The 26,369-nt window shown below is 42.1% G+C and overlaps 1 protein-coding gene across 40 annotated transcripts in view; it reads right to left on the reverse strand.

Annotated features, from left to right (window-relative positions):
• The window catches only part of MAP2 (microtubule associated protein 2), a 235,665-nt gene that overhangs the window by 12,243 nt on the left and 197,053 nt on the right, over positions 1–26,369 (reverse strand). For 22 of the 40 annotated variants that reach the window (XM_055812584.1, XM_055812576.1, XM_055812599.1 and 19 more), the window contains 7 exons: positions 21,683–25,480; positions 21,230–21,436; positions 20,677–20,811; positions 16,406–16,467; positions 12,341–12,526; positions 10,843–10,996; positions 8,252–8,595 (listed from right to left, as the gene is read on the reverse strand). In XM_055812584.1, coding sequence (XP_055668559.1) covers positions 8,252–8,595; positions 10,843–10,996; positions 12,341–12,526; positions 16,406–16,467; positions 20,677–20,811; positions 21,230–21,436; positions 21,683–25,480 — 4,886 coding nt within the window. The remainder of the gene's footprint in view (positions 1–8,251; positions 8,596–10,842; positions 10,997–12,340; positions 12,527–16,405; positions 16,468–20,676; positions 20,812–21,229; positions 21,437–21,682; positions 25,481–26,369) is intronic. The other 18 variants (XM_055812613.1, XM_055812610.1, XM_055812609.1 and 15 more) reach the window with 7 other exon arrangements.

Here is a 26,369-nt window from a genome sequence, read left to right on the forward strand (position 1 = left end):
TATTTCAGTGTTCGGTCTGCTGGTTAACACAGGGATTGAATGAGACAAGAACTGGTCTTGCATTGGAAGCAAGGTTAAGGTTAAAACCTGATTAGAATCAAGAAGCAATTCTAAGTGCTTCCAAATCTATATGCTGCCAAGGACAAATGATACTACAGTTTTCATGCTCCTGGCAGAGGCTCCAGGTAGAGGAAAGGGAGGGGGAAGGGTATTTATTTGGCTTAGCAAAGTCCTTGAAGAGAAAGACTGTGCCTCAGACTTTCCACATCTACAAACAGAGCTTGCAACCATGTTCAGCCTTTGCACTCCTAAAATTACTGGATACATAACACTGGTGAAGCTGCCAGCCTACAAGCTAGTGAGATTCAAAAGAAAAGGCTGCACTGGACATAGCATAGACAAAATAACGTATCATCCTCCTCTTGCTCCTCGTAAAAGGGGAACAAGATTGGTTCATTTCTGACTCTTAAAAACGTACCCAGAGACAGACACAGCACGTAGTATTTCAGCCTGAACAGCTAAACTGTGAAACAATTAGGAACAACTGCTTTCAGTGGAAAGTATGAGTAAAATCAAAGAGGTGTCTTGCAATCAGCCATGTCTAATACTTGCATGGGACAGTGCAACGATGGCTGACTTACAAGCTTCTTTCTACCTACTTGAAATCAGTGCATTCACCTAATTAATAAGGTGGCCATACTGAACTAGGCATGTCCCTACCGATAAAGGGAGAAAAGGCCTATAAAAAAACACTGAGAGGTTTTGCATAATTGTGCTGGGAAATACAAAGCAAAATGACCATTTTCCATGCCAAAGAGTTTACAGTCAAGAAACAACAACTGATTTGAACAGACAGCTCGGGGAAGTACAAGATCCATGTCAGATGAACTGTAACACGTGCTCTGTAATCATACTCCTTACTACATCTGGGGAGCCAATCAAAAGAATGTTAAAAGAAATCAAAAAGATCCTAGGAGCTCAATTAATCCATCTAAAATACAGGGTGGTCCTTGTTTTAGTAGTCCCTTAAACAAAAACCCAACAAAACAGATTTTACGTAACCACAGAGTTTGATACTTAAATTTTAAAGGCAACAGTCCCCACTCATGGAAAGAGTACAAGTAGTTTCAAGTATCAAATGTTGAGCGTCAGCTCTCATAGTTTTCAAATCAGTTGCCTAACCTTTAAGAAAGGATGAGTTTTGAGTCACTATGTCTGGATTTTCTTTAGCATAATGGAGAAAAGTAGGTTGTTCAGTTCAAGTTAAAAAAAAATAAACTTGTATGTATCTCTTCGTACAAGCTGGCTTTCCCAAAGCTCAGCAGATGTGTCCCTTAGCATCTCTTTTTATTGTTCAAATCCAAATTTCCAGATAAAACCTGATATTTTTACCCTTTCCTTCCTGCCCTTTCCCATATAGCAAAATAAACTCTTGCTCTCACATTTCCATGAAAGACAACACGACTATATGACCAAACACCTCTAAACTAGATTATATATTGCCTGAATGCTTTTTTTTTTTTCTCCAAAAGAACAACCTTCCCCATTTTATTTCTCAAAATGTAGACGAGTTAGAGCACAGGTGAAAAAGCCTCCTCTGCTGAACTTGCTCCTGGGATGACTCAGACTTTCTAGGAACTTATGTCCTGGCAATTTCAATCTACTCCAGAAAAAAAAAAAAATAATCAGCTTCTCCCCTTGCTATTAATAGGACACCAACAAAGTATGGTATGTCACAGCTGGGATTTGTCTTCTCTAACATTAGGCAGCTAAGAGTTGGAACCGGTCACTTAAGCTGCCACTGTAGTTGATGGAAAGATACTGAATCCTTCACAAAGTGATACCTTCAACTCTAGGTAGACAGATCGAACACACTCTCATCTGACTGGCAGAAATCAGTGCACTGCTGCCAGCTGCCTTCAAAAGAGGGAAAAGTGTTGGTTTATGGCTACTGTAGTCAGTGGAAGCTTTGTTACTGGCTAGAGCCCCATCAGACAGCTTGTGACTCTCTCAGTCATGGTTCACAGTTTGCCCTCAATGAGCAAGTTTTGTAAAATGATGTGCGTTTTACAGGTGGTTGAGGCAGAGCAGTGATGTTACTTTGTCCCAGCCACACAGAAAGTGAATGTTAGATCTGAATAGAAAGTCCCAGTTTCCTGCTCATTTCTACCAAACCAACCTCTTTCCTCAAAGAAAGTTTCTGAAACTTGCTAGAGCCTGGCAACGATTGCTTCATTTTTCTAAAATATGAGTCAGGAAGATGATCTTGCTTTTTATCCAGAATAATTCAAGGCTTAACTGTACAGACTGTACTCGGGCAAGCCTTCCATTAAATAAGTGCAGTCTGAACACAGGAGCTGCAAGATGTTATTTCTGTACAATCCACAGCGATCAGCCAAAACTCTGAATTTCAAGGTTAAAAATGAGGGGTTTGTGCTATGACAGAGTTTTGAAGGTGTGCCCGAAACTCCTAATTTCTCTTTGCATTTGTAGATCTGCAATTAAAAAAGAATGAATTAGTCTCTAATTTTCAGTCTAGAACAAATCCCTTGAAATGTCTTGCAAATCCACAAAACCCGGAATGTATAAGGAAAACAAAAGGAGACTGACAGAGATGAATTTGTCTTACAGTTGTGAACTGTTGACTTGGTAAATGCAGAAACTTATTCCAATGAATGCAGCTAACAGTGTGGAAACAATTGCCTCCCAGTCTCTCATTAGCCAAGTATTTTAACAACAACGTTACTATGTCAATCCACATCTCCCTGTACAGCTGCCTCCTGTGGCTCTGGCTAGGGAAAGCACCAAAGCTGGAACCTCACAAGCTCCTTTATGTTCATTGCTGTCCTGAGCAGGGACATTCTCTTAACTTGGGCCAAAGTGGTTTTGGCTCAGCTATGCTGCAGATCACAATGGATTGGAGAAGAAGCGCATAACGTACCAGAAGGAGATGGGAGACAGAATGGAACCCAGCAACAGCTCAGACTGCGCTTTTTGTTGGGCTATATTCTCCACTACCTCTCAGGATACTTCATCAGCCAGTGCACCAATAGCATATAACCTAGAACTTCCGATTAATTTTTGGGCAGTCATTAGTGTTCATAATGTGGTGCAAAGACATGTGAAACAGGAGGGAGAGGAGTGCTTAAGACGCCATCTCAAGGGGAATTTCCTGAATTCCTTTTTGACCTGCAGTTCTCTCAGGAGGTGCTCAGCTCTGGTGCGCCACCAGACCTGTCTGTCTCTGCACTGACTGCATCGTGGCAAGCTGCAGCCACGGCAGGGAACACTTCAGGAGCCTACTGTTCTCTGTAGATGGGGTTGTAAATTGTGATGATGCAGGGGTGTGTGTGTGTGTGTGTGTGTTGTGAGGGAATCTCTCCTGCCATCCAAATTGATTTTGAAGCTAATAAAAAATTGTTCAAAGACAGTGACAGATATTTATCCAAGCTTCCTCCTCTGCCCAGCTCTGAGATGTCTTATCTTTCCTTGTGCCAGTCTGTTTTATCATCTAATGCAGATGCCTATTCTCCTTGCCAACCTTTTTTTAGTTTCTGGACTGAATAGTGATGTCATCAATTTATTCAGACTTTCTGACCCATGACTTATTGCACTTCATTTTCTACAGTTTAGGAAAGATGGTAAAGTTTGTACTTAATCTTCCTAAAAACCTTCAAGGAACACTTCATTCTTCAATATGGCTTAGGCATTTCATTTTTCTATGTGTCATCTTACTTCTTTACAAGGTGCCTGGCTGTTACTATAGTTATTGGTAGTTTAAACCTTTCGCATGGCAGTCTAGTCTGTACAGCTCCATTCACTTCGATGAAGCTATGCTGATTCACATCCACTGAAGTTCTTGCCCACGGCTGAGATTTTAGATACAAATTTTCAGATTAAATTAAAAGAAATCTATCCTTGGTTGCTGGCCTATGATGCTTTCTAAATATTCTGCCTGGTCAGTAACAAAAAGATTCAATTAGTGCACTTTTGTTCTCTAATATGGTACAAACCACATCCATAGATGGAATTTCAAGAAGAAAAATAATCTGAACAGAGAAGAAAAAGCCCAGTCTTGGCATCTGAAACAGATTTAAAACCCCTTCCCCCCGTTCCCCCATGCTTCCCTTGGGCTGTCTGAGAAATAACAGATGCAAATGGGTTACTTTTGAAAGCACAGCATTTCCTCCACAGCTGATGCGGTGCGAAAATCCATCTGAAGCCCAGCAGACATACCCATGAGCAAGTCGCCTCTGAGCTTTGCCAAGAATGATACATTTCACCATACTCTACTATAAAGAGAAAACCAGACAACCACCTACTGGCTGCATCACAGAGCAGAGCAGCTCTCATCTCTCCAGACTGCAGAATACCAATTAAAAACATCTCAAGCCATCTATTCCTAGCAGGAGCTTAATGCACTGCAAAGTTAGCTTGCTTCTTCCCCTAGAAGCATGCTCTTTCCCCTCCTCCCCCTGTCAGGTGGAGCAATTTCTCTCCTTTTCTTTGTTTCTGTGGCTGGCAAGTCAGAGCTGAAGTAAAATCAGTCTGCTGTCTGATGAGCTTTTGATGAAATTCAAGGCTGAAGCACTGTATTTCTTGATTTATTTAGCATTCAAACATCCCCTGCTTCTTCGGTTCTGCACCTTAGCCTCTGGCAGTTTCAGAGTGTGGCTGCTTTCTCTAGGACAGCTGCAAGCTAAGAAAAGACCTTGTACTAGGTTCAGACATGCCTCTGGTAAAAAAGGATAGTCTGTCTCCAAATGACACTTTTGGGCTGCATATCTGTATTCATTTAGGGATTTGCACGTCATGTTTATGTACTTAACTTGCCCAGATATACGCTGGCTTTTTGTCTGCTTGTTTTTTGTGTGGTTATCACTATCAGCACTTCCATTTCAGGTTATAAAACTTACACAGCTTTCTGTTTGTTTCACGTATCATCACTAAAAGCAGATAGCAGATAACAGCTCATTTCAGCCAGTGCAGTATTTGCCACCGGACACTGAAGAAGTGAGCAGACACAAGGAAATGAAATTAGCTTTCGTGTGTTCCTCTCACAGACCCTATGAAATTCAACTGCAGAAACTGGAAAAGAATTCATTCTGAAACCTCTTGTCTAGACTGAGCAACTATGGCATAAAGAAGACATAAAGGAAAAACTCAGTGAGTCTCTCCACAGCTCGATAGCCACATACCACTGGGAATTAAAAAATGCTTTAGCTTCAATGACATTACGTCCACCCAGCAGATTTCCCCTGTGATCTCTGAAAGACTGAAATACCAACTGCTGTGCCATCCTTCAGTATCCAGCAAAGACTCTGTGCAGCTCTATAGAACTGCTCAGGAAACATAGCTGTCTAGGCGTGCTGTTTGCAAAGAAATACGATTTGCTGTGGGCCCGGATCCCTGGTCTTGTAGGTTGTTACAGTCTACAAAGAGTAACAGGGAGGAGGAGGACAGGCTAACATGGTGCTGGTTTCGAGCCCCATGTCCAGCACCTGGGCTTGTTCTGAGGAATGCTCATCCAGATGCACAGTTTGAACTCGTGTTCCGAGCCTCCTGAAGCCCCTGTGCACTGTGACCGTCTGCCATGCAATATGTCAAATGGGAGTTGACTCCCGTACAAAATAATTACACAGACACTTGCAAAAATAACAGAGAAGAACCTTTGCTGAAGGCATTGTCTTCCTGACTTTATCTAACTGGCTACCGTGCAAATCCTGGAAAGCAGTGAAAGTGTTAATTTACCATAAAACCAGGATCAACACCTAAGAGAGACCATACAGCTTAAAATATAAGCCAAGGTTTTTTCTCTGGAAGATCTATGGTAGATGTAGGGTTCCAGTGTTAAGTTTTGATCAAATTTATTTTTTTTTTTCTGAGACAGAATTAGGCAAACCTCACTGTTCAGTACGTTTCACTATGAATTCCAAAACTCGGATACATATATGTAAGTATCTGATCAGGAAACATTGTGCAACTCAACTTTCTGGAATGTCTTGTCAGGAGAGCTGAATGGGGGAGCATGTTTCTCACCCTGATGCCCTGTCCCTGGAGGTAGTTGAGAAGTGAACCTTTTCTAAAGCACTCACACTGCCATTGCTGTCACGCAGCAATCCCAGGGAAGAAAAGGGAGCTGGGGGCACTGGGTGTTTTCCTTGTGGGGTTGTGTCCAGAATCAATATGAAATGCACAGGTGCTTTTTACAAAAAATAAATCAACATAATTTTTACACCCGCAAGACTGAGTTGTCTATATTTTTGGCATAAATATTGGTAAGCTATATTCTTTTCCCTCATTCAGCCTCTTTGTTTCTAAATAAAATAGAATTTCTTCAAGGTTATAAATGGTTTTATAACTCTTTAAGTATTAATAGAATGGAATGCTTAACCCTGTAAGCTACAGCAACTGTTCTTCCAAACAGAAAGACAAATTGCTTGGATGTAATTTTGGCTTTGAATGCCCTCTGTGCTACCATTTCTGCATTGCCTCAAATGAGAGACTGTTCCAGCACTGGCCTTAGCTCTGCTTGGTAGGGCATTAAACAGAGACACTTCAGAGGAAGGTATAAACACCATATCTCAGGAAGATATATGGGACTTCCTACCTGATTTTTCCTCAATCTCCAAAAATTTCTGCTTAGCTTAAAAGCCTACACCTTTACTGTCCTTTCCAAAGTTTGCTAAGTTCTGTCTGTAGTAACAGGGGATTTCAACAAGGCCAAGTGCAAGGTCCTGCACATGGGTGGGGGCAATCCCAAGCACAAATACAAGCTGAGCAGAGAATGGATTGCGAGCAGCCAAGAGGAGAAAGATTTGGGGGTGTTGGTGGATGAGAAGCTCAACATGACCCAGCAATGTGCATTTGCAGCCCAGAAAGCCAACCGAGCCCTGGGCTGCACCAAAAGAAGCGTGGCCAGAAGGCTGAGGAAGGCAATTCTCCCCTTCTACTCTGCTCTTGTGAGACCCCACCTGGAGCACTGTGTTCAGCTCTGTGGCTCCCAACATAATAAGGACATGGACCTGGAATGAGTCCAGGGGAGGGCCACAAAGATGGTCAGAGGGCTGCAGCACCTCTCCTATGAACACAGGTTGAGAGTTGGGGCTTTTCAGCCTGGAGAAGAGAAGGCACTGGAGAGACCTTCTAGCAGCCTTCCAGTACTTAAAGGGGGCTCATAAGAAAGATGAGGACAAGCTTTTTAGCGGGGGTTGTTACGATAGGGCAAGGGCTAATGGTTTTAAACTGAATGAGGGTAGATTTAGACCAGCTATAAGGAAGAAATTCTTCACTGTGATGGTGGTGAGGCACTGGAACAGGCTGCCCAGAGGAGCTGTGGAGGCCCCATCCCTGGAAGTGTTCAAGGCCACGCTGGAGGGGGTTGGAACTAGATGACCTTTAAGGTCCCCTCTAACCCAAACCATTCTATGATTTTGTTGCCCTACATACATATTTAGTCTTCAGCCAAAAGCAATCCTCATGAAAATGCACTTCATTGCAAAACTCTGCAAGGTATGAAAGAGTATTTTTTTTTTTTTTGCCTTTTAACTGCATCAGCATGTCCCTGAATTCTTGTTCTTTCAGAGAGTGAGAACAGAAAATCCTGATCTCCCTTATTACACATTCACCTTTTCTTATATTATGTACATTCTCCAGTTTATGTAATACACAATTTAGTTGTTTTTTTTAAATAAAATTTAAGCCCTGTTCCTGCTTATTCAAACTCTACAGAAAAACAGGTCTGTCCCCTCCCATCATCTTTAACTGGGGGTAGATTTACCAGGTTGGAGGCTGCAACCATCAGTAACATCACCCAACACAATGCATGTGTTACGTAAAATGACACAGGAAAAGGTCATGATGCTATGCAATCCTGCTAACATCTATCTAAGTTGAATTTACACTTGCTTGAATTAAAACAGACCTCTTTCATTTGTGATGGTTGTGATGAAGACTAAGAAAGCAGCAACTGCTGAGACTCAGGCTGAAACAGATCTATGGCATGAAGTGCAAACTCTTGTTTGAAAATTTTCAACTGGTCTCAGTGAGGCACTGTTAGTTTTCAGGTGACAAAATACTTTCTGAAGATTGTCCTAGCTCTCGCCATTTAACATCATTTAAACAATATGTATGGACAATAGAAGCAGCATTTGTGAGGCAACTCAAAACGTCTGTCATCCCATACCTATCCCAAAAGCGCACACATAGGACTAAATCACATATGGATGAACATAAAGAGTGGAATCCTTACCTGCCCCCCTTTAGGCTGGTATTTGATGTTATCTGTTGATCCAATTTTGGACCTGACGTTCTTGAGGTCAGGTAGAGGCTGATTAATAACTCGTAGCTGCTTTGGAGTGGCTGGAGATTTAGGAGGAGTGCGAATTATGGCAACTTTTTTCTCAGTAGGAACCAGTATGGCAGATTTGGGGGTCCCAGGAGTGTGTGGGGTTCTGGAGTAGCTGGGTGTCCCTGGAGTGCCTGGCGTACGGGAGGCGTAGCTTGGTGGTGTCCCTGGAGTGATGGCAGTGGAGCCAGGAGTAGTGGGGGTAGAAGTTCCGCTTTTCCCTGTTCTGCTACGAATTGGTTCTGATCCTACGTGCAAGAAAAAAATCACAGCATTAGACCCACAGATATACAGGTCTTCTTCCCTCTGTACCTCTCAAGACTGCAGCCCTGTCTGCCAAGTGAGATGCAGCTCTAATACGGCCATGCTAGGGCCGGAACAGCAGACTGGATGTCTGCCTCTGTGTCTTACTAATCAATCTGCCAGGAGCTACCTTGTCATGTGCGACTGAGCTGGTAAATTGCCTATATGATAACTGGGCTCTCTGTTCTGTAACACAGGTGTGCTTCCCATAACACCTATGCTTCCTGCAAAGCTTGGTAAACCATGTACAATATCACACTGAATTCTGCTTTGGGGAAAGGACGAGAAGCACCCTTGGAATCTAACCTTTGGGACTTGATCTGACAACCTGACTAGCCGGTAAGAATGTTGTCACCAATTTCAATGGATATGGGTGTTAAACGAGAGAGTGGGAAAAATTCTGATTGTAATCCTGAAACTAAAGGCTCTGAGTACCTGGCTGCTGCTGGTCACATACCACTGCCGGTAATCTGGTATCTCCAGTTGAAGCCTGGGTGAGCATTTGGCTGATGAACAAGTCATAGCTCTGTTGTGTGGATGGGCAGGTGTCCCTCGCATTCAATTGCTATTTCTCATGAGTGCAGTGAAAGAAAGCAATTACAGAAGGCAACCTTAATTAAATGTCACATTCCAGTTAATGCACGCAAGTTCAAAATAAATAAATGCTGTAACATTTTGTAGTAGCTCCATTCAGTGTTATGGCATTGTCAGTCCTTTTCATTGAGCACAAGAACCAGTTTAGGAGTGGCACTGCGCTTTCCGCAGCCAGTTCTGCTTGTAACTCTCAAAACGCAAATAAACAGAAACTGAGATACCTCCATATGCTGCTGGAACTAAAGCTTTGCTGAGAATACTCAGGGAGAGAAAGAACAAACAAAACAAACCAGCCACCAAAACCTGGGAACCCTGATACCAAAGGGGTGAACATAGGTTTTCATCTTTAAAATGTTCAGGAACTATAGATCCAATGGGCCTCTCTACAGCAACCAGCAGGACTAATCAAAATCTCATTTAAAGTATTTCTTAATCATTCTGTTTATATAATGCTGGTGGACCAAACCCAACTCACTGCTGCCCCTGGGGTCCAGGAGAAACTCTTTTCTCTGCATAACTCATTAGATAGATGGAACATACTCCACACTTACCTCCAGTTTCCCTGAACGGTTTCTTTCTTTCCAAATCAACCCTAAACCAGAACCTTCTCACTATACCGAGACAGAACGGGAATGATTTTTTTTTTCCCTAGCTCCCTGCAGCTTTGGTATATTTATTTTTCATTCCTCAGGCCATCACCACATTGGCAAATGCTCAATGGCCTCTCACTCTTAGTCAGCAGAATGGGCTGCTGTGCCAGCTGGGGGTCACTCTGCTTACAAAGGGTCTCTGTTTTACCCTTGGAGCATCACCCAAGACTTTCAAAGGGCTTTTTTTGTCAAATTTAATCATCTAGTTCCCTTAAGCTGTCTTAAAAAGTGCTGAGATTGGTTTTTAATGAGAGAACACAGAGGAATTCCTATTGGAAATCAGGGAGCCACATCCAGGTTCTGAGGCCTCGGATGAATGCAAATCTAGCTAAAAATTCTGGGGGTACATGGTAAAATTCTCTTTGTCCTGTAATTTCTTTTGCCTTGTGATTTGCTAACATTGGTCCACATAAAAGGACCTTGCTGGTTTACTATCCTAATTTCCCCTAGTGACTCATTCCACTAGGTAACATCTCAGCAGAGTTTTTACCCTAGGATTAGACCACAGGGAGATCATTACTATGAAACAGCAAATTACTGACTGTAATTACTAGGTTCACTTTTCCAAGATCCGTCAGAATATTTTACATTGCCTGCTTCAGGTTTGTCTCATTTTTCTTCCCGCTGTTTGTAAATGCCCTGTGTTAAATATCTTACCTGGCTTTGAGCTTCCTGCAAAGGCATTGCCTAGTGTCAGTGATTACCCTGAACAGCAGTCCTCGCTCTGGGCACTGCAGGCTATGGAAGGGGTGCTTCCTGTCGCTCGTTTCAAGCCCTTGCTGCTCAGCACTTGTTACCTGAACAAAATCAGTCTGTGGGGCTCTGATTTCCAACAGCAAACCCCAGACCTACCCCTCTGCATAAAAGGTAGGGACGCATGATGCTAAATGTAACAAGGATGGGAGACACGCACAGCAGTAGGAGAAGGTTAATATGCAAAAAACATACGGGTAGTCCGTCGTACTGAAGAGGAAAGTGAAGCTGTGAGGGAGAGAGAGTTATCCTCTCTGTCTCGGTCTCCTGATACACCTCTTCGAGGAGGAAGGATAGAGGAAGGTCTTGGTAAAGAGGAACGCTTTTCGGGACTCTTGCTTACTCCATCCTAATAGCAGCAAAATAAAAAAAAGGAAGGTTTAGTTTTCAAAACTCCCTCTCTGGCCTGCGATTTCTCTCAACCTATATACAGAGGAGGATACCTCATCCTATGGGCTCAGTTTACTACTCACATAGGAACCTGTGGGGATTCAGCCACCCCCCAATGCCCTCTGCTTAGCTCCCTGGTCCTTCTCTACTGCGTCAAAACACCCAATAGTCACCTTCTGAGCTACCTTAAGACAGATACAGCTAATCTTGGATCCAAATATGGGTGGATTGAATATTTGGTTCTTAAGAAGGAACAAAGGGGTTTTTTTAAGTGCAAGTTGAAAGTAAAAGAATTCTCTGGAGCTCAGGTTTGAAATTCCTATGTGAATTTACCTGCAAAGTAACTGCAATACTGGTGCCTAGAATACCATTTTCAAACACTAACTTGTAATTTTTTGAGAGAGAAAAATTTTTAGCTACAGTTTTTTGGGTTTTTTTTGAGTGCAGGACTATTAATTGTGGTTACTTATTTACTCCCATACTCAACTTTTTACTTTTTGAAATCAGCAGATACCTTCTTTTACCATGGTTAGAGCAATGGACATGTATGTTAGAATATTTTTGAACTTACGGGATGGGCAGCCAAAGACAGCCTTGCATAAGCATATAGCCCTTTCAAAGACAAATACGGTGATGGGCCCAACCAGTAAAAGACACACCAAGCACAGTGTTACACAGAAAATGGAAGTCAATAGTCAAAACAGTTTTTAAATGGGGCTAGTCATCAACTCAGCATCAAGTTGATTTGAAACACAAGTGAAATGTAAACATGGGGAAGCTAGGGTGGACTGCCAAACACCTCTTTAAATTTGTACTGCAACTTCAACAGGGTTCCCATGCATAGGCCAAATTTGGTTCCCAGAGTGTTTGGCTTCTGCCCTTGTTGCTGGTGATTAGAACTGTACTCTCCTACACTGGGGACTGAATTTGTTTTCAGAGAATACTGACTGGTAGAAAATTATGTTTTTTGAACTTGGAAGGCAAATTAGTACTGATGTTCCTTGCCACTTACCCACGTGCAAATGGGTGCAACTTCTTAGCGATCAATGAAGCAGCATCCATATCACCAATAGAAAGAAGATATTTCCCTCTAGTTATAACTTATTTCACTTATGTTTCCTATGGAAAATCTTCATTTTTATACATTTGGTAGCACAAATCTTGTAGCCTGATAATCAGGATGTAAGTAATCCCACGTAAGCTTCGCAGAGAATTACTCAAATTCAGTGGGTAAAGAATGTCATCCATGGAGTTCACCTACATTTCTCCAAGCTAACTCTCTCTACCAAATCTGCTACCTTACCTTAGCATCTGATTTTGAGTAGGGCAAGCAGTCTCTTGGGCCTGCTGAGGAGGGCCGTACATAATAACTGTCTGTATCGAGAAAAGTGGCCCTTTTAGTAGTTAATGAGCAAGCAGAGCTGGGTCTTGGAGGAAGCAATGACTTTGCTCTAGACTTTGAGGCAGGAATCTTTGACAAAGAGGCAGTCTAGTCATGAGAAAACAAACAAAAGAAAACACAACATGAAGCTGGACAAAAGGAAAATACATGCAACATGGACGAAAAAAAATGCCAAGCTATGAATTAATACTTTTCCTGTGTCTGGTAATGATGCCTATGCAGTTCTGATATGCATGAAAGTTTCCGTTCTGTGCTGTCTGGGGCTGGGCAAAGTTACTATTTTTTTCTTGTGTTAATAGGACAAAACTGGTGCCAGTTACTGGTACAACTGCTGGCTGGCTGCATTAGAAACAAATGCTAAACTACAGGAGCACCAAGAGATCCTAGTCCTTTAAAATTAAGTTGTGCATTTGAAATATAACCCTCCAGGGCTACAGTCAAGAATAAAATGGTGGAAATCTTAAAAGCAAAGTTAGAGCAGCATTCCCACAATGGCAGAAGGACAAGACAGTATTGCTTCTTGTGCCACTGTGTACACACAAAATCCCTAATGCACCTCAAACACTGTATTCTGTGCACTTGGTGTCACTCTACAGAAATTCATAGATTTATATTGACAATGTGGAGTTCTGGGATGAAGAAACCCGTATATGGTTGAAAAGCTGACATGTCATTGTGATCAGATACTTCTCTGATTCTGAATAATGATATATCCCCTTGAAAGAACAATCAAAACACAAATAGGGGAGATTGAAAATTCTTCGTTGAACCTTAAGAGCGCCTAACTGCTTTGAAAAAAAGAATTTCCTTGAAAGAGAACCAGGCTACTTGCTTCAGTGACATTTTTTTTTTTCTCCCACAGGTATAACTGATAAAACAAAGAACAACTGCAGGGCTGTTATCTTGGCAATTTGATCCTGATTCTCTCTGTATTCATACATCAGAGCAATCCCAATGGGCCTGTAATTATGGGATTTGATACAGAACTTTAGCAATGAAAAATTTGGCATTTGATCTAAGTCAGTCACCTAGACCTTCTCAATGTTCAGAAAAGGTGTATAAGTTATTTCTTAAGTTGTCTTTATTAGAAAATGAGAAGAGAATGGATTGTCTAGGATCTGGCTTAGGCTACGTACCCCGCCTATAGAAAACTGAGGCTGGTGTGCTGAACATCACTCGTGACATCATCAATACGATTAAGATTGCAGAACTGTGTAACAAACAATCCCAGCCCTACAACACAGCTCAGAGGACTTCTACTGGATATCATCATCCATATCGAGTAGCAAGACAAGAAATTAATTCAAAGGATAGAAGTGCAAGAACATCTTCCTAGAATGAATTTTGCAACACATTTATGACTCTTTCTATTAATACTTATTTCACTGTCTGAGAATAAACAAAAAAATCACTGAATTTACATAGAAACTGCACAACATGTGTTTCTGTCACACCAAAGGCTCCTCCAGACTTTGACTGATTTGTCATAGTTCAGTTTATGGGCCCCTTTTGAAGCTTTGGGCCATTATTTACAAATCCACTAAGGTGTTTACTGATGCTTAAACTCTGTGGAAGCAGGGTATCTATGTTGGGTGGCTCCAAGGAGCAGATATTCTGTGAACACATTCCACCTGGTTTTCTGAACTTGAGATATAACTAAGCATGCACAGTCTGAGGCCCAAATGTTCATTCAGTGGTTTTCATCTTTTCCAACTTGTGGGTCATACAAAATGATTCCTCCAAGACAACTGGAAAACTCTTTACAGATTAAGATTCTAAGCACAATGTAGACACTTGTCCTTTTTACTCGTGTTGCATAGCGTCCTTGGTGAATACGTGCATCTAATGGGGATGCTAAAGATGGACGAGACTGAGATCTTTCAGTGGAACAGCTGGGGAAAATGCATGACCTTGAGCTAATGCACTGCTCTGAGATTAGCACAGTCTAGATCCCTTCAGCGTTATTTAGGGAGCAAGCACTTTTTAGTATCAGTAAAAGCAGCAGAATCTTGGTCCAACCAGATTTCAGTGACATGCCTGAGGCTGGTAAAGCAACCAAAGAAACCAAACGCCTCAATCTCTGCCTGTGGTTTACCTAGAAAAACATTCTTATTCTCTGTTAGCAATACATTACCTTTGACTGTTATAATTCACGTTGCTGGAAGTGCCAGCTGTCCACAGCACAAAGATCTACGTAACCGTGACTAAGACTCAAGGATTGCTGAACTTGGGATGCAGTAACCTCACTTTATTTCAGAGGTATTCCTAACATAAGCAATGTTTTTATCATCTCGCTACCACAGGTACACAGATCCTTCCAGCAGATGGAACTGCTTAGCCTTTCCTGAACTTGTTCTGCAAAGCAGTATGTAAACTGTAGTTTGAAGATGGGTAACAAAACTGACCAGTTTGGATGATCTCACATTACCAGTGGAGAGGAAAAGACTGCACTTGAAGGACATAAAAGCTGAAAATCAGGCAGAAACAACAACAAAAAGGCAGAGGTCTTTATAAAAGCACTGGTGAAGCCAAGGCAAAGAAGAGAAAATGTCCAAGATTTGCGTGAGTGTGGCAGTCAGAGAAGCAAGGCAGCAGGGAGAGAAAGTAAGCAGGGGACAGACTTCTGATCTTTGCTATAATGTAAAGGACAGGAATAAGAAAGGTGTGTAGAAAGCAGACCATTTCAGAGAATGACTTTGCATTGCTTGTACTTAGAGCACTGCATGAACACAGATGACTCTGAAAATAGGCTAGTATTGACTCCTCTTGTGCTAAGTGCTGATCATCCCTCGAGAAAAGACAGTAATAAACCATACTGTTGACTCAGCCCAGAAACCTGTCCAGATATTTCTTACTGTACTAGTAAAGAAGCTCTAGCAGTTTTCCAGCTATGAGCTGAAATCGATCAGACCTGAAAAAGCACAGGAAATCCCAGAATCCACGGCTGATTTCCAACTCTGAATTTCACAGCTCCTCCAAACTCTCCAATCAGTTATGCTGTTATCATTAATGATTTCTTATGATTCATAAATAATGCATAGCACTTTAAGAGGCAGACCTTTTCATTGCCCGATGAACTGGTGATCCGGTTAGACAAATGAAACGAATCAGCCATGGAATGTTTTGGAAATTTAGAGGAATCCTAAGGAACTTCACTGTTCATGATGGCTACAATGACAAAGCATTGTGCTGCAGATGTGAATTAGCGTGTGCCAGGGTGATGTAAGAAACAGTTGCATAGGGAATAGTGAAAGTAGGTTGATTTCCTGGGGATTTTGGAGTGATGGGACAGGAAGAGCATAGGGTCAGCATGGGAGCAGGGCGGAGAGACACTGCAGCATTTGCTGAAGGAAACTCAGCGGGGGAGAGCCAAACACAGGGAACAGAACAGGCTGCAGAGCAGCTGAAGGCAGGGCACCTAACTGTCACATTGAAACACAGACAGAAGTTGGCAGCCCAGGAAATGGCCATTCAGAAAGCACTTAATTGCACAGAAAATGCTAATGGCCAGTAACTTCTACACAGGCATGGCTCCTGCAGAATGCACGGCTATGTAGGGGTGCATCAGAAGACCAGTGAGTCCTGGGGGAGGGTTTCTGCCTACACAGCAACTGAACAAGGTGGCACTATGAGTTGGGTGCTGCAGAAAAGGCCACGGTACATAGTTTATCCCAGAGGATGTCCTGGCTCAAAATGCTGAACACATCCAACTCTTGCAGTTTGGAGTCTGTGTACCCCCTATGAATCTGCAAACTGTCATCATCTACTACCCGGGACTGTAATTCAGAGCTTGTTCAGGAAAGGTGGCTTTAATTACCCTTTTAAATGAATAATGAATATGGCAAACAAATTCTAAATGGAACACAAATTTTAAATGGAACACACACTTACTGAATTAACACAAAAAGATAGGAAATGAGGACAAACAGAGATCATAAAGATGAACAATAAGATGATTTTACTCACTGAGAGTTTTTCCTTTGCTTGTTTAAATACACTGGGAGCCTGGTTAGTTTCACCACCTGCTGCTGAGAGACACAAAGAAAGACTTGATAGTTAAAATCAATAATAATAAGCATTTCCACTTAGTACATTTGTTAGAACAATTAAATGCCTTGGAACTACATGCAAAGCAAGTACTTTGTGAATTACTCTCAGTGATCTGTATGCAGAAATGTACCTGCCTTAAAATTATGTCCTGTATTCATCATACTTGTAACAAAATAGTATTCTACACATTCCAAACAAATCAGTATTTTGTATTCATGTTCCTAGAAGTCTAGAAACTACAGTAGAGTTCAAGAAATAGCTGACAACTATAAGAGGCTTTAGTTCCAAAGGTCAGTCCTCAAACACCTTAGCAACCTGATTTTTGGGACTGTCTTCTAAAAAATCAGGCTGCTTTAAGTAATCCACAAACGAAAATTTTGAGAGGCCCCTGAAATCACCACTTGTCAAAATATTAGCTAAAATTCCTAATGGAAAGAGAGAGATTCACTGTTGAATTATCACCCTAGTTGCATCAACAAGGTCAGTGTGCTGTGGGTCAACTAAGCCAAGACTTTACCAACACAAATTCTATCTGGGACATCAAGTACGTTAATTCATTATTTCCTTTATTTGATACAACAAGATTTTACTCTGACTTAAGATCCCGTCCTTACGAGAAGCTTTGGAATGGGGCAGCTTTTTGGAAAGCAGGTTATTAGTTTCACCCCAACACTGCTGCTTAGGATGTAATCTGCCACACAAAAACTAGATGTGAACTCTTTTGGCATCTATGCCAGGATGCCATGCCCTTAGTAAATGCAGAAGCAGGACAGTAGTCCCAGATGACAATCTTCTGCTGTAAACCCAACTGTCTTCCAACTGTAAAACCAACCCCAATGCATCGTACAGGACAGAACCAACTAATTTCCTCCTTTCCCTGTGCAGCTCCCAGGTGTGGTGAGGAGACCTCTGGTTTATCTGCCACAGTTCCCACTCTAGTTCTGCCCTGTTAATATATTTATTTTTGTTTAATTGAAGGAGTAGAAAACTCGTGAGAGGTAAAGGAGTATGTAACTGCATACTTCAGTTTTTCTAAATCTGTAGCAGGGATAAGTACAACACAGCCCTCCTGCATCACATTTTAGCACATCCATTACTGCTGGGTTTGGTCTGTTTTGCACCTTTTCTAAATAACCACAAATAGCATCTTCCCTCAGTCCCTTGGTATCGAACCCTAACCAGCCACCATCACAAAGTGGAAAGAATAGCGTGCTGCTTGTGCTGACTTACCTGAAAGCACCATCACTTCTCCATCTGAACAAAAGATCTCTACAGGCTCTGCTGCCAGTTTAAATACACAACAGACATGTTTTACCTCAGGGGGTGACCCCAGAATTGAAGACAAGGAACAGAAGTGTATCACATAGCGACTCCCGCTCATAGCCAGGTAATTGCCCAGGCCTTGCCACCATAAATACTGCTCTGATGGCATAAATGCAGCGGCATCTCACTGCCGCTAACGCAACACCAGTCAGATTGGGGTTTCATTCATGGAGCTACACCGGTCAAGGCAAAGACTTCACAAGTCTTTCCTCAGAGTTGGCCATGCAGTTTCTTTTTCAAATGGCAAGGATGAGTCTCTTAAAAAGCAATCCCACTCTTGTGGATACAGCACTGTAAGTTACCAGTATTTGCCAGTGCTTACCAGTGACATGGGAATTTTCTTCTGGTATTGGGAGGAAATAGGGGAAAGATGTCATTTCCCAGGCCACTACACAGAAAACACGAGCAAATATTAACTTTTTTTTTTAGACACTTGTACATTATGATTGGACATGTTTCGTTTTAAAGCCACAAGAAATGCAACATGGAGGTTTTCACTGCAATACACTCAAAGCTGTCTAGACTACACTGCCAAGGGACTTGGTGTGGGCCCACTGGCCAGGTATCACTAAAGCTGACAAGACCATTCCAAATCAAGTACACTGACAGTCAAATCCAGCTTCAAGAAATGGTGCTATATTTTATATAAAAGGAAAACGGGAGACATACAATGTCCCTCTAAATTCCAGATCCTGGAAAGAACTGGATGACTGGTTCAGGCTCAAGGATATGTAGGTTAACATATGGCTGCCCACACTCTTAGGATATCACATAGCACTGGACTCTTTCTCACAGCCTCCACTCAAGTCCCATCAGTAAGTGTAAAAAGGTGAGGTAGAAGAAAATACAGGCTATTGTGAATTTTCCAGCAGCGCTGATATGGTGAAACATTCTACGAGATAATTTTGTTCACTTTGTGGTGTGGTTCAAGCTCCTCTGCTTTAAAGCCCAAACCTCAAAGTTCAACCCACATTACTGAAAATGTTACGATCATTTTGTGTCCATCATTTTGGTTGCTCTCCACTTCAGGATTTAAATGTCCTGGGAGGTCAGTTTTGTATTACATTTTTCACTTTGACTAACACATCTGCTTCACTATGTATTGGAATGAGAGAGAAAAGGCTCTGACAGTTTCCAGGCAGCAGACATTTAAGGCACCTGGCAGATTTCCTTACGCAAATACAACTCAGGACTCTCCAGGACAATATGGGCCAGAAGAATTCAGAGGAGTCAGTAGTAGTTAGTAGTAGAGTACCTGACGGCAAGACAGCACTGACCACATGGCTGTAGAAGTGCAATGAAGTTGAGAGCACTACAAACCTGACACTTCCCCCCCCACCCCCCTTTCCACTGCTCATTGAACCCCCTGGGTCTTCTGAAACAATATGGCAATGATGGGTCATAACTTCTGAGCCGATCCAGCTGCGCTTCAGCAAAGAGCAAGAGGTAGCAAGAGTTGTTTTAATCCTTTTTTAATACTCCTCACTCCTGAGTTGTTCTGGTCCAGAGTGCAAGTTAGCACAGAGAAACTGCAAACTGAGGAGGAGCCGTCCCTGCCACACAGAGCGCCTGGATCAGCCTTTCCTTGCCTGGCTCCGTTCCTCGTGACGGCGGAAGTAAAAGGACCAGATTCCCTCACAGGATCAAGGGGATGGGACTGAGTATTTAGTTCTGTTGTGCTGATGGAATGCAACTAGGAAACAATACACACTTCATACAGTTGAGGCATGACATTAAAGCTACCCTCGCTTAACTATCCTCTTACTGTATTTTTCAGTAGTCACACATCCATACCAAGACTGGTCTGAATTTAGAACAGGAGTGACTCATTGGTGCAAAACTGGATGGGAATGGCTTTTTAGGAACACTTTTGGTATTGCACTGTTTAACTACAGGATGGATAATAAATCCTGTTCTTAATTTCTGAGCCATGAGAAGAGGCCTATGCAGTTTTGCACTGCGGTGCATGGTTCTTCTCTTAATAGCCTGAGTTTTACTGATGAACAACTGCGCTACACTATGCGGCTACATTATATGACAGAAAACCTGACCTCTCTTAGCAAAAATTTTTTTTTTAAGATCACCAGAGAAGATGTTCATCTTTCCACCCTGAACTCACAGTAACAATGAATAGTATGATGAAAATGCTGGAAGTGTTCTTTTTGGTCCTTAAATAATGATACACTTATCAAGATGTAACAGGAATAATTTGTTTCATCCTTTCATCTTCCGCTACTGAATATTAAGATTTTTGCTTGCAATGCATTCGTAGTGTGAGCTCAGATTTCTTCTCTCTCAGCTTCATGCTGCATGTGGCTGGATTCCCCCTGTGGATTTTGACTGTACAGCATAAACATCAGTAACAGATTGGGAAGCGTCAATGCAGATAACATCAATCAACAAAGTATAAGTCTGAAACACTTCTTATTATGCATGAGAGTAAAAAAGCAAAATAATGGAAATGCATACCATGGTTTAAGCTGTCAACATTTTCCCACCAGAAAAAAAAACAAAACATGGGTAATTAAAAAGAAAGAAAGAAAAAAGAACAAAAAGATGAGTAAAGATTCCTACAACACCACACTATAAGCACGATGCCAAGGTACAACCACAGCACTTGGGAGGTCCAAGCAATGACAAGCATACATGATCATGGCCTCCATTAAATAAACAAAAAAATACCAGGAAAGAAAGAAAGAAAAGAAAGATGATACAAACCACTACAAAAGCAATACTATTTGTGAAGACTGATACTCTTGGAGGAAAAAAAAAAATAGAGAAGCTGCTATAGCCATGAGATTTACAAAAAAAAAAAATGTCTATGTTTGCCAGCCACATTGCATAACTGAACAGAACGCAGTCACCTGTCTGCTTCCGTTTAACACAGGAGAGATGAGTTGGTCTAGTATATTTGATAGCAGGTTTTAAAATGATTTTCCTGGAGGGAGAGTGGGCCTGAACTTCAGTTTTTTTAGCAAGTTCAGCTTTCTTATACACTGCTATGGACAAAAAAAACACAAAAACATAGAATCAGGAAAAAAACCCAGCAAACAGTTTCATATGACAATACATCAAGTGGCAGGCCCACTGCTCCACAACTCCAACCCGATGCGCCGCTTCTACTGGGATGAACAAATCCAAAGTTGGAAGAGGGGCAGCACTGGTGCATTGACCTCAGATGTGTTACCCAGCGATCAGTGGGGACGCCTACAATGAAACGGGACCGGTGGAGCAGTGAGCCTTGCACATGGCTTTTCATATAGTTGTGGAATGTCTCATTATAAAGCACTACTGTAAATACTGTTAAGGTGCACATCATCTGCAATAGAGTAATTGGATAGTATCGTACAATAGTAAAAAATAATTAAAAAAATTAATAACAGAAAAAAAAATTGTAATAGGGAGTGTTAAATGAACCTTTTTTCCTTCTCACTTCATCTCTGGAGAGTGTGCTAGGTTCCTTTTTAGCTATTTTCCTTTCAGGAGTAGAAATCCTGCCTCTCCCAGTTTTAAAAGGTTTCTCTTTTTTATGCTTATCGAGAGATGATCTTCGCAATTCTCTCTCTGCCTTCTCCTCTTTAGGAACAGTCTCTAACTGTTCAGTCATGATGCTCCTATCATCATCTGTAGGATCAGAGCAAATTATAACAACAAACAAAAGATTAGTAACAAATGTTAACAATACTGTGGTGGAGCAGGGAAAAATAGTTGAAGACAGAGCAGACGGATTATTAAAAAAAGGCAGACTATTTTACCATTTTTCTGAAACATGCTGAGATTACTATTACCACTATAATAATTTTGCTTTTTGATCATTATGAATTGGAAGAAAAAATATTTAACAGACAAAACAGAAAGGATAATGCACACCTTGAGTATCTGCCCAGAGACTGTCTGTATCCATGATGGAGTCATCGATTGTTGTTTCATCTTTGTAATCATCACACGTCTCTGTCTTGTAGTCGGTGAGCAGGATTTCTTCTCTCTGGGGTGAAGCAGGAGCTTCTGGGGAGCCCTCCTTGGGCTCAGCTTGAATGTCAACCATTTCCTCAACTTCCAGCTCCTCTTCAGCCTGGGAGTCCCCTGCCTCGATATCTTCCTGCTGAGTAGCAGCAAAGCGCACACTGTGAGAAGCAGATTCACCCTCATCAACTGTTGTCTGCACCACTGTGATAAAGTCATCCTCTACTGTCACCACGGATTCAATAATGCCTTTCAGTTCAGGCAGTGCTTCTGGGCTACCCTTGGCTAGCATTTCTCCAGCAGAAGGTTTCCCAAAGTCTATTTCTGGGGGCATTTCTGACACAAGATGCTGTTTATCCTCTTCTTTTTCTTTTTGCTCTACTTCTACTTCTTCTTCATGTTCTTCCCCTTTTGTGGCCCCAGCTGTCACTTCACATGGCAGGAGCTTTTGGACTTCCGTAGGTTTCACAGCTGTATCAGGAATCTTTTCAATTCCTTCCGCAGGCTGTGGTATGGTCTCCATCTGAATCTCAGCAGGCTCTTCCTGGAGAGGCTCAGTTTTTGGAAGAAGCTCCACAGAAGGCTCCTTTGCTGGTAACTGTGCAGGCGTCTCTTCCCCAGACATGGGAGGTTTTGGAGGTTCTGCTTTGATATCCTCTGGTTTCAAGGATTCACCATTCGAACCTTCTTGGGCTTGATCATGCTCTCCACTAGACTCGTAAGATTCCTCTTTATCAACTGCCTCTTGATGTACCAGATCGGGCTTAGTTACTTTTTCCTTAATTTCTGTTTCCAACAGTTTGGTGCTGTCCTTCACATAACTAGGCTCGGTCTTGGAAAGTACATCTGCATCCTTTGCTTCTCTGGATAGGATGGTCTGATCTTTCTCTTGAATGTCTTTGGGTTCAGGCTCTGCTCTTTTAACAGAGGCTTTGTCCTTCCCTGAAGGGAGAGAAACCACCTCACTGATCTTAGTCTCTAACTGACTCTGATATTCTTGGTCAGCTCTCCTTGCAGCCACTTCCAAATCGTGCTTTATGGCATTGTAATCAGGTCTAATTGGAGCTTCTACCTCAGCTATTTCAGGAACAACACTAAGAGACTTCTCCTCCTTCTCCATCAACAAAGCAGCAGCATCCTTCTCTATTGCTAACTCAGAAGCTGATATTCTGTCATACCTGGTATCATCAGTTACGTGAACTTTATCAGCCATACTTTCTTCTTTCATTTCTAAGATTGCCTCAGGTCTTGTCTTCTCTGGCTCTGCACCTTTAACGGGATAGACCTCTTTAGAGTCAACTTGATCTTCACTTTTTTCTAGCACAGTATCCAGCTTCTCTTTTTTCTCCTGCTCAAGGTCCCTTGCCACAACAGACTCACCAGTGACATGCTGACCTAAGTCTTTTTCACTGAGGAATTCTTTCGATTTTTCAGCTGCTGCCAGCTTTACTTCTATTAAAGACAGGTCAGGAGCTAGGCCACGTCTCAGTTTTTCATCTGTGCCTTCGTAAAAGGGACAGGTGTCGCTCGTTAAATTCTCACTGTCCTGAACCGGAGAAGGGAGTGGGACGGTGTACTTATTGAACACACAGTAGCCCAAGTCTTCTAGCTGACTTTCAGCTTTTAGAGTTACGTGGTTTTCATCTGTCACAGGTGGCAGGGCTGCACTGCTGTCTTCCACAACAGTGTCAGAAGGAAGTGACTTCTTTTGCGCCACCTCAGCATCTGCACTCACGGAGGCTAATCTAGATCTTGTCCCTGCCAGGTCTAACATTTCAGGCAGGTCAGGAGCCAGGACAGCCCCATTTTTGTAATAATCTTTGGCAAGGAAAGGTGATTCGGCTAAGGTCTCAGGCTGGACTTTTTCTTCCACCGTTGCTTTTTCTTCTTCGATGTGTTCATCTTCCTCTCTACTATCAATGGGGAAGCAGGGGGCCTTCTCCAGTGCTGGTGTGGTTGCTGGCAAGTAGTCATCACCTTCATCCATACTTCCACTAGTGTTAGTTAGAATATCCGAAGCCAGGGGAGAAAGATCATGCGCACGACCAAAGCTAAATCCTAGAGCTATTGAATCCAGGCAGGACATGGGTAAGTTAATAGACATACTTCTTTGTTCAATTGCAGATCTGCCCCCAAGTCCCAGGCTCCTGCTCAGAGTCAGGTCATCTTTATTTTTACTGTGGAGTTCTCTCTTATCCCCATAGACTTTGGGGTCAATTGTGAACATTCTTTCTGTTGGGGAACTCGGTTCTTCAGATTTGTCTGGTGTGAAGCTCTGAGCCAGGGTACTGTAACCTATTTCGTGAGCAGGCACATTCTGCTGTTGATCCAGTTCTGCCTGTAATTCTTCCTCCTCTTCCTCTTTGTCTTCAGGTATTAGGCGATCTGTCTGATAAGGCTCATACACAGTCTCTTTAGTGTCACTTAGCTCATAGTAATCACTGCCTTGTTTCAGAGCCTCGGCTTTGAAGGCTTCCTCTTTCAGAGCAGAGGTTTCAAAATACTTCGACATTCCCGATCGATCCTCCTCTTCTTTCATTTGATGAGGAGCTGCAACACTTGTCTTATCCTCCTTGGTATCTTTTTTAACATCTTTCTCTTGAGAAGCTTCTAGAGTAGGAGTCTTGTCAGTGGTTAAACTTGGTGCTGCAGGGGTTTTCTCTGTTATTCTGGATAACCGAGTGGTATCAGGGTACTCTACCGTTTTCTCGGGGCTCAGTTCATGGCCTAACTTGGCTGGGGGTGGCTGTGTGCTTGGCTGCACCTCCTTCTTCATGTCTACCATTGCTGGGAGCCCACTTTGGTCCATTTCTTTTTCTGCTTTGAGAAGATCAGGTGACCTCTTAGCTTCATCATCCTTTTGAAAGTCTGCTTTGTCTAGGGAAAGTGTCTTAACTTCAGGCTCTGTGGTAAATTTACCATCATCTAATATTCGAGCCTCCCCTTTATCATAGAAGTCATACCTTTCTTCCTCATCACTCTCATCCTTGGTCAGGTCCTTTTCCTCCCCCCACACAGGGATTTTCTGGGTGCTTGGTGTTTTCAGGCCATCTACAGTTACTGCTGAGACTTCTTGCAGAGCTAGCGTCCTGTCTCTGTGGATCTGTTCATCTTTAGTGACATCTTTGGCAAACAGTTGGTCGGTGGTTTCCCATTTTGTTTTGGAACTGCCTTTGAGTGGAAGCTCCTGGGGGACAGCAGGAGCTGGGCCTGAAGGAAGTTCACATTTGGCTGCTTCTGCCTTGGGTTCTGATAGCAATCGAGAACTTTCACCATGGCTGACAGCAAGATCTTGGACATCTTTAAGGTCATCTTTAAATTTCATAGACATAACCTGGTTGGATGATGAGGGCACATCTGCAGTCCTTTCATCTGTTTTGCTCCCTTTAGGCAGTTCAGATGACAAGTCCTTCTGTTCCTGAGGAGGAGGCTTGACCGCAGGTTCTGCCAAACTGGCTTCCCCTTTCTTTTGTGAATCAGTTTCTAAGACCTGTTCTGATAGAGGTGTAGGCATTTTTTCTTTGTCTTTGCTCTGCGAATCCTTTTTGTCTATAGCCTCTGTTTTTGCTGGCTGTGGAACTAAGGCATCATGTTTAGGTTGCTCACCAGTCTTACTGTCTTTGCCAGATTCATGTTGCTTTGTGTCTAATGGTTCTGCTGCGAAAGGGCGTGCGCCCTCCTGGATGCGGAATTCCATCTTCGCGGCTGCAAGTAAATCTGAAGTAGTTTGTTTGGGTTTTATAACAAAATTATTTAAAGCACTTACAGGCAGGCAGTCATGTGGCTTACAACATCGTCTTGGTATGAATGATGGAAAGGAGGGGGAGAGAGATGCAAACATGCAGCAAGGCCATCCACCTAGAAATCTGCTTTAAAGTGTTAAATCCTAGTTTCAATATATGAGGTTTTACAGTGGAAATGTGAGTTGTACACATATAAATATGTGACCACTGAAATGAGATGATTTAGTATGAATTCTTCATCTTCATGGTTTATATACAAGAGCAAAACCACAAGTAATCCTCACTTCATTGGTATGCTTTGCTGAACTCTGTAACTTAGGTTAGTTTTGTGTTAGTAAAGTCTGCCAGTAAGTCCAGTCAGTTGTGCGTTGCTGACATTTAAACATACATAGTTATGATACATTTCTGTATCTTTTTTTTCTTTTTTCTTCTACATACAGCCTAAACTAAAGAAATAACACATACAAAAGGTTTCACAACTGTTAGAAGAGGCTGTTTTTTCCAATTGTACCGATTTTTGACATTCACTCTTTGGCAAATGAGAGAAATCTCACTGCTGTCACAAAACCAGTAGGTGTAAAATCAGCAACAGAGCTATCAATAGTTCCAGATCCTGAAGGTCTGGTCTTCAAAATGGCCAGCCACCTTCAGCTGTAAATGAAGTCAAAGAATAGCTGGCATGTTTCAATGACTGTCGATCAGGCCCTAATTAAGTCAATTTGAAGCTAAAAATGCTACTCTCAATGTCTGCCACTACGCTTTTAGGGAGTAATACCAAGTTACGATTTTTTTTTAATACCTGTTCTGTTAATTATTAATAGCTCGTTCTTTTAAAAATAAAATAATGATTT

Source organism: Falco peregrinus, chromosome 8 (assembly GCF_023634155.1).
Source record: "Falco peregrinus isolate bFalPer1 chromosome 8, bFalPer1.pri, whole genome shotgun sequence".
NCBI classification, from domain to species: domain Eukaryota; kingdom Metazoa; phylum Chordata; class Aves; order Falconiformes; family Falconidae; genus Falco; species Falco peregrinus.